Source organism: Leptosomus discolor, chromosome 1 (assembly GCF_034619465.1).
Source record: "Leptosomus discolor isolate bLepDis1 chromosome 1, bLepDis1.hap2, whole genome shotgun sequence".
NCBI classification, from domain to species: domain Eukaryota; kingdom Metazoa; phylum Chordata; class Aves; order Leptosomiformes; family Leptosomidae; genus Leptosomus; species Leptosomus discolor.
In genome coordinates, this window is record NC_141391.1 from 202,397,294 (window position 1) to 202,410,461 (window position 13,168).

At 46.0% G+C, this 13,168-nt stretch overlaps 1 protein-coding gene across 1 annotated transcript in view; it reads right to left on the reverse strand.

Annotated features, from left to right (window-relative positions):
• The window catches only part of KIF21A (kinesin family member 21A), a 91,530-nt gene extending 90,697 nt beyond the window's left edge, over window positions 1-833 (reverse strand). The window contains exon 1 of the mRNA XM_086462370.1: window positions 790-833. Within this exon, the coding sequence (XP_086318496.1) occupies window positions 790-833 (44 nt within the window). The remainder of the gene's footprint in view (window positions 1-789) is intronic.
• Window positions 834-13,168: the final 12,335 nt, after the last annotated feature.

The following is a 13,168-nucleotide window of genomic DNA, read 5'->3' on the forward strand; positions in this document are numbered from 1 at the left end:
GAATTATGTAAAGGCACCTTGAAAATTAAGGCATCCGTGGGCTAATCTGGAAGTTCTTCAAACAATAAACTAGTATCTTCACATAGAAAACCGAGAAGAGCCAAGATTTCGCTGATGAACAAAAGATTTTTATCTCTGATAAAAGAGTAATTTGAATTAGCTGATGTTTCAAAAGGAATTAAGCCCTACTCCCACTTCGACTTCTACATACACCTATTCCTATTTGCAGTGAGCAGCCTCATGGAAGTCCATCCCTGCCGGCACGTAAGGTCAGACACGGCCTCCGTGGGATAAAAGCCTTTATCCTTCTAAAAATACCAGTCTGCCAGGATCCACTCTGGCAAAGCTCCGTGATGCAAACGGCATCGCTACAGTCTAGGGGCTGCTCTACTTCCATGAGTAAGCACTCGCAGCACCGGGCTATAATTAGTTGGAATATTTTTAGGGTCACTGCTGGAAACCAGAGAGAAGTGACCGAGAAAGACCTCAGAATGGGGCTGGGGTATTTTTTTTCCCCCTCTCCTTTGGCTCTTTCCAACCGCTGTGAGGAAGAGGCTCACCAGGAGCCGGGGTGATGCGCTCTGTCCGGAGGGACCACGTCCCCACGTCCCTCGCCTCTGCCCCTCCGCAGCCCCGCTCCCGCGCACCGCCCGCGGCCGCTCTGCGCAGCGGGACCCCCGGCACGGCCGGCCGCCGGCACCCGCGGCCTGAGGGCCCGCGGGAGGCGCCCTCCCGCCCCCGTGTCTCCGCCCGCCCCCCGCCGGAGAAGGCGGAGGCGCCGCCACTTACCTGACCGCCACCCGCACCGAGCTCTCGTCCTGGCCGGCCGACATGGTGCCGAGGAGCAGGCGAGGGGCGGCAGCGAGCCGTGCCGGGAGCGGGGGGCGCCGCCGGGCCGAGGAGGGGCCCTCCGGGGAGGAGGTGGGGGCACTGCTGTAGCCCCCCCCTCACCTCCTCCTCCTGCTCCGCCACCTCCTCTCTCCAGCCATTTTAGGTGCCTGAATGAATAGGTAGGAGCCGCGGCAGCGCAGGGCGGTTCGCGCCGCTCCTCCTCCTCCTCCTCCCCCCCCCCCCGCCCCGCTCCGGCCCTTCCAGTCTCTGGGCGGGGAGCGCTGTCAGTCAGCCCGACGGCGGGCGGAGGAACGGGCCCCGGGCACCAGCCCCCCGCCCCTCCGGGGTCCGGCTCCCCCCGCCCCGGCGGCCCCGCGCCCGCTCCAGCCGCAATGCGTCAGCAGGCCCCGCCCCGGGCAGCCGCTGCGGGCGGCGCGGGCACGGGCGCGGACACGGGCACGGCGGGAGGCCGGCGCCCGCCTCACGGGCCCCTGCTGGCGCGCGGGCGCAGGGCTCTCCCGCACACGCACCCGCGCTCCACGCACCCGCGCTCCACGCACCCGCCCTCACACCTGCTGGTCGTGCTCGCGCTCCTCACGCGCAGCCCTTCCCGCACGCCCCTCTCGCACGCCCACCTCCTTGCACTCGCCTTCCCGCACACACGTGCGGTGCTTGCCCTCTCCGTGCACGGCTCTTCTCACGCGTGCACTCCCGTGTAGCCCCGCACGCGCCTCTTGCACACGCAGCTGGGCGCTGGCAGCCGTGGGCGCACGCATGCGACGCCGCTCGTGGCGTCTGGCTGACACGCGCCCTCTCCCCGTGCGCGCACACGCGTGGCGCTTGCACGCCTGCCTGCAGCGCTCCCCGCGCCATGCTCTGCTCATGCTTCCGACACGCACAGCTCTCGCACACGCGCATGCACGGCCACACGCGAGGGCTCGCACGCCGCTTTCGACGCCTCTCTGCTGGGAAAGAGGGGCTTGACCCCCTGTCACGGCTGCGTTTTCTGCTCTTCCACCTGCTTCCCGCTCCCGAGCAGGAATGCCATGTCCTCCTGCCTCCCCTGGCCCTGGGCGGGTGTCAGGACCCTCGCGCCCGCAGGAGCACGCAGTTCTCCCGTTTTTCTGGCCGTGCTCAGCAGATTTGTTTGCCCTAGCTGCTCCAGCCAGGCATCGCTGTTCTCACTTCACTAATGAAATGCCTGGGTTTTTGTTGGAAACTGAGTAGGCGGATGACATTAATTTTTGATGCAAATAGTATCCCCGCCAGGAAACAAGCCTGGTTATTTTGCCCAAAACAATTCACATTCCTAAGGAAGATTTTCCATCAGAATAGGCTTGGATTTGAATTTGTAATGATATGCTAAAAACCTTGCAATTCAAGTTGTTTTGCTTCTGATAGTGAAGGTTGTTCCCATCCAGGCCCCAGCCTCTGTCAGAGATGGGCAGCTGACGTCTCTCGGCAGGATGGGGCCTCTAGCCATGTCCCTGGCTCTCTCAAAAGTCCCTCCTTCTCAGAAGAAATCCACCGTATTATCGTTTACTCTTTGTGTTTCTCATAGTTATTTTCTCTAGCTTTTCTATTTTTTCTCTGTTTGCTTAGAAATTGGATTGTTTCTAGACAATGGCCCACGTGGAAGTCGCTGTACAAAATGATGGTCTTCTGCTTTCTGCTGAATTACACAGCACCGCCATGCAAAGCTCCGACAGTATGTGAAAGTATGGGGGGCTTAAGCTACAAAGCATATTGCCAGGGTATACTGAGATAGTATTTATCTGAAAGGCAGAAAAATGGAGACAAAGATAGATCAGTCTGACACCGAGGGAATCTGGTATAGGGAGAACAAGCTCTACCTTTCCTTGGGCTTCCCGGCTCACTATTTCCTTTTTAATGCCTTAGGCCGGACACTTTGCTTCTCCTTTTTTTGCAATATAATATAGAATGGGCAAGATAGCAGGTAAAGACAAGGCTTCTGCAGGTGAATTGTGTTGGCATTCATATGACATAGCCTCAAAATGAAAGTGATAGAAGTCTCAGAGTTCGGGGCGTTCCCAGCTAGTGGGGTCTAAACACTCATGACTGTGGCTGCCTGCTTGTACTGAGCTATTTAACAATATCTGCAGCCCATCCACAGTGAGTGGAATCCTGTGACATAATTAGGTTGTTGTGACGTATTTACACCACATTTTCAAATCAAGCTAACAACGAAGCCCAAGCAAATATGGAAAAGGCAAAGGTCGCTATGTTTCCACTGTGATAGCTTCAGTAACCTGGATACTTTCTTATCCAAAAGTATCCAACTCATTTTTTCAGCTGACACAGCTACAAGGTTAGTGTAACAAACACACGCAAGCCAAGTATGTACCTTGGCCGGACCCGCCTGCGTTTGTTTCACGCAGCATCTTTTGCGGGGTAGGCCCCAGTACAGCAAAGCTCATCCACGTCACCCTGAGCATGCGTATAAAATCCTGCTAAGTCAGTGCCTCCGGTTCGCCGTGTGAGCTCTGCTGAAAACCCAGCTGGGAGCAGCAGCCGCAGGAGCTGCCTGCAACTTGCTCAGACACAGGATCATGCTCTAGATCTAGCCAGGGACATTTCTTTCCTGGCCCTCGTGTGCCCTTAGACATTTGCCTTAGCCCGACCGCATCCAGCCCTCTCTCTTCCATGTTGAAAATGTGAAGGTAGCAGATTAAAAAGTCTGTCAGAAGTCCTCCTGAGCTTAATGTTATGTACACAGGTGGGTTGGTATTTACAGGTTTCAGGCCTTAGTGACAAAGATATGTTATCCCACGTTGAGATTAAACAGCAAGTCCTATATTTTGGTGCTATAGTAAAACTATTCTCTTCTAATTTATGGTTATTTCAGTCCTACAGTATTACACATATATTTTCTATCTTAAATGTTCCACCCCAGCATCCTGTTCATCTCACTGAAGGATTAACTTGAATAAATAAGGTCATGATCGCTCCCTTTCTTTCACTGTCTAAGTATGCAGCCATACTGCCAAGGTCTCATTTATCTTTAATAAAGCTGTGTGATAACATTTACAGATTTGTCCACTCTCACAGCTAGTGAAGGAGGTTTCCCAGAAGGTCCGCTCTCCTCATGTTCCTCAGTCAGCATGCCTACGGGTAGGACGTGCAGCGGTGCACCCTGTCCCTCCTGTGGCCCCGACACCACAGATACCAGCCACCTTTGGTCACCCCCTGGCCAGCTGCAGAGGTTCCTAGAGAGGGGACAAACTGCAAAGCTGGGGAGCAGGGTGTGCACAGCTCCAGCCCCTGCTCCCTGCTTAGAGGAGGACTGCCAGGAACATCCCTCCCTGGCAGCAGTCCCAGGTGACGGCTGTTACACTTTCATCTCCCCCGTTCTCCTGCCACATGACTCAGCACCATGAGCTCCATCCACTGGAGCAACCAACCAAAGACCTGCGCTTGGAAAAGTGAGGGCTCTGGCTGACACGCCTGCACACCCTGCGCAGATGGTGAAGCTGCCCGTAGAGATCCTTTGAGCATCAGAAGCTGCCTAAAACCTCCGAGCTGTACACAACCTGAATGAGCCAAGCGGACTCCACTTCAGAGTCAGAGCCCTGAGTTTTGACCTATGTATGTTTGCAGACAAGTTGTTTAGGCCATGCTTGTGCTGTACCAGCTGGTTTTGAAATTATCTGATTAAAACAGGCCACTTAAAATAGGAGAGCCTTCACTTCGAATTTTTTAACCGTGATAATTTACCAGTGCTAAACAAGCCAATTTAAACAAAAGTTCAACTTGTTAGTTAGGGCCATGCTAAGTTTGCCTATTTCTTTGACCTGCTGAAAATATCATTTAGTTCAGAGAAGAGATTCTGTTGACAGGAATAACAGAACAGTGTTAGAAGATATTGACATTGAAACAATTCATAACCATGAGGATCTATCCCATAATGGTTTGATAATGATCTGTTATTTAAGATTTCACTGAATGAAACCTGATCAAGTAACAGCCTGACATTCACTATACAGTTGTGATGTTTGCTAGTGCTTTTTCTGCTGAGTTGTAGAGGTGACACTGTTTCATTGAGACAGGCAATAATATATGAAATCACTAATTTCTGATTGATCTGTATCAATCAGACCAATTGCACCACGACTGGTAGAAGGCTTCCAGCAAAATGAGTAGGTTTTGTCACATTAAGCACTTGGCCCACCATTATGGGGGGCAGATATTATTTCAGATACAGACATCTGAAATGTTCAAAACTATGGGAGAACAGTTTTGATGCCTTGTTCTGAAGGTCATTAAACCTCATCATCTGCATAGTTCAGGCTGTTTTATCAAATCCACACAGTTAGTATGTCATCTCATTAGTGACTAGTGTTTTCTTGAATGTGTATGTTAAATAAACTCTTGTTAGCCACACACAAGCCACAACTTAGGGCTTTTGGAATGACACACCATGAAGCCTAAATGTATATGCAAATATGATATAATATATACATTCTAATGAGCAAAATTTTTATCGTATTCATTCGTATGATATTTTAAAAAATGTAAAGACTTTGGCTGATACAAGTGATCACAGATTCTCTCTATAGCTTTTTCATTGTCCGGGTCTGTCATAATTCTATGACTGTGTGACCCAATAACTCCCTGTATTCCAGTATCTTCTGACATAGGAAGGATACCTGGACTTCTATGGAAGTGGGTTTCATGAGCTGTTGCTGATGGAAATTAAGTCAACAGCATTCACTCATCAGCAATAATCACTCCATTTTATCTAATAAACACTAAACTCTTCAACGTTAATGCACACAGTGCTTCCAGGTTTCTACAAGGCAAAGTGAAACTTCCGTTTGCACTTTCTGTATGATGCCTTGGGCTTACAAGAGCCTTAAGCTTTTCTATAGTCATCTTTTGAAAGATCTTTGCTACAAACTAAACTGAACTTCAAAAACTCTTACATCTTGATTTTTAAGGGCTTTCTAGAAGTAGTTTTTTTCCTCTCCTGTCTGACTTCTCATTTCAAATGCTTGGAAAGCAGTCAAACTTATAAAAGACATTTCAAGTGTTTTCCATTTTCTTTCCATCACTCGCTGAGACTTTTGATTAAAAAACAATGAGGAAATAAAAGTGTTAAGCCACTCTAAACTGGCAGGCTTAAAAGTACAACAGGGGAGCCTTTGCTTCCAGTCACTGTGGAAAAGAAAGCAGGCTGCTGAAGGAAATGATCATTTGGCTCGTGACAGGATGGGGGAAGGTAAATTCAAAGTCGAGAAGGAAGAAAGGAGTGCAAGATGATGTTTATATAATCAGACTGACACCAGATAAGGAAAGGAAACAGGCTGGTTTGGTACAGATGACTGTGGAGAGAAGATGGTAGAGAAACCAGAAAGGTGGAGAAGGAAAAGCGATCTCTGGAATCAAAGCCAAGCCATGGCTCTGCAGCGTTGTTTCTGGAGCTGGTCAGCACAAGAGCAAAAGCAGCATCAGGCACCTCTGAAGTGAGAAGAAAGGAGATGTATTTTTTCCATCCACCTTCCAGAAAATGAATGAGCTGTAAAGGAGAAAATATAATGGAAAGAAACACATGATTAATCTGGAGCTGAGCAGAGGATTCAATGGGACTAGAGCTGCTGGCTACATCACTACACTTGATGAAGAAAGAATTTCTTTATATACTAATGCTTTTCACACAAAAATAGTACTGTGTTAACTATTACCACTGTTAACAAAGCAGTACAGTTTTCCTCTGCTCCTGGCAGCTCAGGCTGTTTGTGTTATATGACAAAAATGTGCTTGTAACCATACAGTTATTTATCTTTCTTCTAGGCCTAAGGACTGATGTAGTTTTTACCACTATAACTGCTGTCTACACTAAGATGATTATATCAGGATAAATATTTTTACATAAATACACACATTGCATTGTATTCCATGTAGTACTTTTATACATTAGATCCCCACTAAACCAGCGCTGCTAGACTAGAAGGAAACACAAGAAAAAGAACAGGGATAAAACACATCTCTGGGGAAAATCTCCCCTATGTGATCTTAACAGACTCATGTCTCAAATCAGTGGAACTACACTAAGGATGAATGTGCCTTTTATGTCACTGTGTTTTAAAAATTTGTTGGTTAACTGAAAGTTGCAACCAGCTGTTTTGCAGTAAAATCTTGCAAATTCACCCAGGCAACTGGAAGTCCCTTCAGGTATTACAGGAAGAACATAAACAATAGACATGAGGGGAAAAAAAATCAGAAAGTAGCCTTTACAATAATGTAATTTAGTTTAATTATTTATGATGCCACTATTCAAGTCTAGCACAGAATGAAGAAGAAAATAACTCAAGTCTTAGCAGGACAAGACCTTACAGTGGCTTTGGGTTATTAAATATCTCCTGAGGCATAGCGAGGTCCTGCATTTTTTTGCCAGGGACTCACTCCATCCTGTGGGTCAGAAACTTGTGTTTCTAAACTTGATCCTTGGGCTTGATTCACTAACGCCTTGAAATAAACCCAAAGTGCTACTCGATCAGAATGACTAAATGTTATGGTTTCTTCATGCAATTGCAAAAGACTACAAAATACCTCCAAAGGAACAGAGTAGTAGGCCAACTCTTTTACAGATCTGAACCAAAGCAAACACAGCTCTTCCCCTTTCTTATACGGGTAAATTGAGGCAAGAAGGACATGAGAATTGCAGATGCCCATAGAAGAAATTGTTGTCAGAACCAGTATTTGGGCTGCCTCCTGTGCCTGTGCAAACACTATTAGACCACACCTTAATGAGATGAATTATTAATACAAAAGCTGCAAGGGAAATTAATTTCTGCTGCCTCTCACCAGAACTGGCTGTTCAGACTTGAATGTGTCGCAGTTGCACAATGCAAATTTTGCCTTAAGGATACAGTTACCCAACATGATGGATTTTTCATAATGTCCCTCCCAATAGTATCCTCATCCTTCCTCTGTCCTTCACCCTTTCCGCATCACCACCATGCTTTCAAATTTTGGTTTAGCCTTGTGGAAGGTACTGAATGGCAGGAGTCCTGTATGCGCATGGTGAGCACAGCGCTAGCAATCGCGGCGCAGCCTTCTCTGGGCATCCTTGCCAATTTGCCCTAGATAAGATAGGAAAAAAATGAATTTACATATTTGAACAACAAGCACCAAGACCCTAGCATATTCCAGATGAAATAACTTTAAGTTCTCCATCTCTGGTAAAATACACAGATGAAATTAGTTCCAATGAGGCCAGGAAATTGCGTTTCCCTGTAGAGCCTGCTAACGATTATTAGTAGAGGGTAGTCTACTAGTGACCAGTTTTATGAGCACTCTGTGTAAACACCCTGTCCTTCTGTGCTGTTCTCTCACACTTTCTCCCAGTTGTCTGTGTGTTCACTAGCCATGGTGTGCCCAAGCCCCAGATGGTGAGTCCTTTGGGTTGGAGCTTGTTGTACAGTTTTTTACGATTAAGTCCTATTTGCTAATTGGCGTCCTTAGGCATTACCACAATAGAAACAATAAATAGTAATAACAAATAATATGGATGGAAGGTGGGTGAAGACATGACTAATTACCTAAACAGTACTGGGACCACAAGCCACAGGCAGCACGGGAGCTTGGGGAAAAGCGAGTGGGTGGAGAATCACCTGCATAACAGAGGGTTGGGTGGGTAAAGAATACGACTTGCAAGACAAAACTGAGAGTCTTTATTTTGATAGCATCATGGAATTTATAAATTAAGGGATGACAGCTGTAGATTAAGCATGGCACGAGTTGCTTTACTCTCTATGTGTGTGCAGCCTGGCTTGGCACTGTCACACAGACTCATGGAAAAAAAAAGGGTAGTTGAAATGGTGATATAACAGGCTGGGAGATGTGAGAAGCAGGAGTTCCCAAACAGGGTTTGCAGAAGGACCTCTGCTATGCCATGTGCTGTGCCATGGCAGCAGCAGCCAGGGCTGCTGTGCCAAGCTCTGCGGAAGGCTGCAAGCCTCACCTCCCCTTCCCATGAGAAAACATGTGCCAGGCCTGTGCTGGGCTCCATGTAGGTGGAGAAGAGGCGTTCACTTATCCAGGTAGCAGACATGGCTAAACAACCACTCCCCACCTTCCCCTGGAAAAATGTAACAAACTGAGTGGTTTTTTCCTTAGTATTTATTTGAAGTCATTTTCATATCACTTATTGTGTATGTATCACTTGACTTAGGCCAAAGGATATTACTCAGCAGAGTGACAGGCTGGATCTTATTTAGATTTGCATTTATGGACAGGGAGTGTAGATATAGTTTGCTTGTGAAATAAAAGAGCACTTCTTTGTACAGCAGGTAATGAACTTCCGGAATCCATTGCCACAGGAGGCTGGGGAAGCAGGCTATTAGCAGGCATAAAAAGGGATTAGACAAGATTTGTGAACAATGCCTCTATTAACAGATAATAAAAGTAACAGGCAGTTCCAATGACTGTGATCTTAGGAGACTGGACCAGAGGAAGAGGCCAGGTACATGTGCTCTCCCCAGACAGCATCTCCTGTTGTCTTTCCTCAGGTTTTGCTATGTGGATCTGCCTGCCCTGCCTCCAGTAATGTTGTGCTGGGAGCCTGGACGACCTTGCAGGGTCTGCTGGGGCCTTCAAAACCTGTGGCTTGATCAGGGCAGATGGCCAGCACCCATGCAGCTACCCCAGTGCCATCACGGACGTTGGGCAGAAATAGCATCTGTGGCTGTTAACAGCCTGACCCAGCAGGGTGTTTCTTAATGCTGTCACGGGTTAAGTCCTAAATGATGCTGCCCTCACCAAAGGGACCAGCAACCAGCATGGTGGACTTGGAAGTGAGTTATAAAAAACAAAAAGGAACGGGCTTTAACAAACCGTTCACTGAGGCTCAGAAGAATATAGACGGAGGAAGACAGAAGATTCTGTTTACACATTATGAGTTTGATAATTGTTTGGGACAGCAAAGGGCCTCACTCTCCACGAAGTGCATGAAAACAGATACTTCTTCGTTTCAGAGGTGACACTGTAAGGAAGAGTAGACAGCAAATTAACTATGACTTTAAAGCTGTCTCTTTTTCCAGCTGGAGGTTCTAGCTCCATTTGATTTCTCCTCATACCACTTCTGAGCACTTCTACTGCCCTTCTCTGGACCTCTTCCAGCTCTGTTACCTCGTGCCTGAGATCAGGCGACTGGACTGGAAGCTGCACTCAAGATTAGGCTGCACCATAGATTCTTACCCTAGCAAAGGATCTTCTCTGTTTTTCCCAGTCCTTTTGCAAGTAAACCCCGAGATTTTTTTTGTCTCCTTGACAGGCACTGAGCTGACATTTGTTATCCACCATCTAACATCTTCCTGTATGTAATAATGAAAATTATTTTTCCCCTACAAAATGAAAGACTCTTTTCTCCTCTGTCTTTGTGCTCTGAATTACATTTACCCTTGTTATCATTGAGTCAATCTATATTAGAGATTCTTCTAGATCTTTTCATAACTATTAGAACTACTACCTCATTGCCTGGCTTTTCATGGAAAATGTAGATCTTAGTAAAGATTCTTATGCAGCTCTGCTAATAAAAGCATTGACGAATTCGAGGCTGTTTACAGAAAAGTGTTGGGACTGAGGAAGACCTGTAATGACTGATAGACTGATACAAGGGAAAAGCCTTAAAATAACTCATTATATACATATGTATCCATGATTAAATAACAGCCACAGAGCACATAGCTGAACAGCAGAAATATATAGAGGGAATGATCGAAGAATGATGGTGGAACACTGTGATTGAGAAGAAGAATACAGAAGTAAAGGGAGCATAGAGGATCTCATGAATAAATGTGATGACAGTGACCTATCTACAGATCCAAGAGATTCTCTTTAGGGAAGTGAGAAATCCCTCATCACTGGGGACGCTGCAAATAACATTGGGAAAAAAGGACCAGGAGCAACAGTAGTGAGCACTCACAGAAATAGGCTGCATGACCTCATATACATCTCTGGGCTTACGGGTGATGACTACTCAGGAAAGCATTCTGGCTTGCTTTGTGTTTTTGCCTTTGAGTGCTCTGTTCTTTGAGTGAAGTCCTGCTGTCATGAAAAAAGCCCATTCCCCTGACAACCATGGAGTAGTAAGTTAGTAGAGAAAAGAGCACCACCTAGTGCTAGATGCTATTTGGTGATGCTGAAGTGTCTCCATATGCTCTATCTTCTGGATGTCTTGATTTTAGTGTTTTCCCACAGTTTATCCAGCCACAGAGGAATTAATCCTTAGCAGCAAGGAGTATCCAGGCTCTCGATAAGAGTAGCTGGTTCATCAAGAGCTCAACATCTCTCAGAGTTTTGTGCACACTAAGGTAATGCCTTAGGCACCTAGTTAACATAATTATGGTTATTTGTCTGATTCATTTGGGCCAGATTCTACTATCCTTACTCACCCAGTGGAGTTATGCACTTCACAGATAAGCCTAACTGCTTTCACTGGAATGAAAATTAATTAATACTAACAGGACAGGCTTAAGAAACCAGAAGACCAAACTTCAAATGCTTGCACTTTTAAAAACAGGGGGATTCACTGCATCTACCTTCTGGTTCTACACTCACACAAATGTGGAAGCTGTACACTTTTTTGTTTGTTTGCCTGTTGTGTTTTTGGTTTTGTTTTTAAATTATAATCTCCAGGATGGAGGTCTTCAAAGAAAACATTGCTTTACATGAGAGTTGTCTTCCTTGTCCTGAAGATAGGTCATAGGTAACATTTATTATTTTTTCAGCATTTATGGTTAAAATCCACTATTGTTGGCTTTGTTTTCTTCTGATTCTCAATCCACATTTTGTTAGTGTTCATATTTTTGGTCTTCAAACTCTTCCACTTTATCTCACAGCATGGAGTTTTCTGTCATAATGTAATTAAAATTTCAAAAGAAGGCAAGAAACAGGTAAATCAACTTAGAATGATTCTGCATCAGCTATTGTTATGTATTATTTAAATAGCTCCAGTCTTGAAGATACATGTAGCATTGGTTATGTGGGTTAATTTACATAGAGATGTCTATAGTAAAATGTCATTTAAATGTATTACTCCATTTAAATTTGGGAGTTTCCTAAGTGATCTTCAGTGACACCTTGCTACCATGTCTAGATTAAATTTCTCTAGTAGTGGAATTATTTCTTCTCCCCTTGAACATTGTGCCATTCATTTCAGCTGGAAGATGATGAAACTCAGCTATTCAAATTCCTTCCACATCCTCTGATTTGCAAAACATAGTTTAGCCCATAGAGCTTTTTATTTCTGTCTTTTATAGTCCTTCTGCATTTTTACCCTATCAGGCAGCCTTCACAAAGCATATTCTTCAACTGAAAAGAAATGCTTTCAGTTACCTGCAGCTGTTTCTGCCCTATCTATGGATTCACTTTTCCTTTCTAAAATACCTAAATTCTAAAAGGCGACTTGTTTTGAATGTTTTTGTTTATTGGAAATTTTTGTTGGTTTGGGATTTTTTTGGCGATTAGGATCTTGGTTTAGTCATACACTTCCAAGCCCTTTACCAAGAAAAGAGAGCAGAATTTGTCTCTATGAGCACATATATGTGGATATATGCACAGGCCATTGAATAAGGGTTGTACAGAGTGTGGGTACTTGCAAAATAACCACGGTGCCTGTGTGTGATACATGGTTGGTGTGCATTAATGTTTCAAAGGCCATTCCCCCTAAAGCTACAGGGGTGCAAACCGTTACCAGTGTGGGTGCACAGGCTGCAGTCTGGGGGCTGCTGGTGCTCACCTCTGCCAGAGATCTGGCAGGACCATGCCCAGCTCCTGCTGGGGCTCCATGGGACACTAACATGGAGGCTGACAAAAAAGCCTGATTCAGGACATCTGTAACCTATTGGGCAGGTCTTGGGTGCTTTGTGGTGAAGAAAAAATGCTGTACAGCTTCTGCTCTCTGGGTCTTGGGATTACAGTGTCATCTGTACCACCCATGGATTTCAGCAGGCAAAGGGGTCTTCTCCTCCTAATCTTGAAAATACATGGGTACCGTCATATGAAGGACACACTTGTTATTTCAAGATCCCATGGCTCTGAAGTAAAAACATGACAGCACATGGATACATGTTTGTCTGACTACAGATACATAGGACTTGTGTGTGCATCAGTTTCTGGTTCATGGGAACCACCAACCTGGTACGCTGTGCCGTGTGCCCAAGGATGCACTGCTCCCTCCACAAGCACACACACAAGATATGTTAAGGGCCCTCCCAAGAGCTGATCCAGGAGTTGTACAGAGCTGAACATCCACGGCTGGGCTGGGGGATTGCTGAAGACATGTCCATGGCTGTGGCTGCACCACTTACTGTGG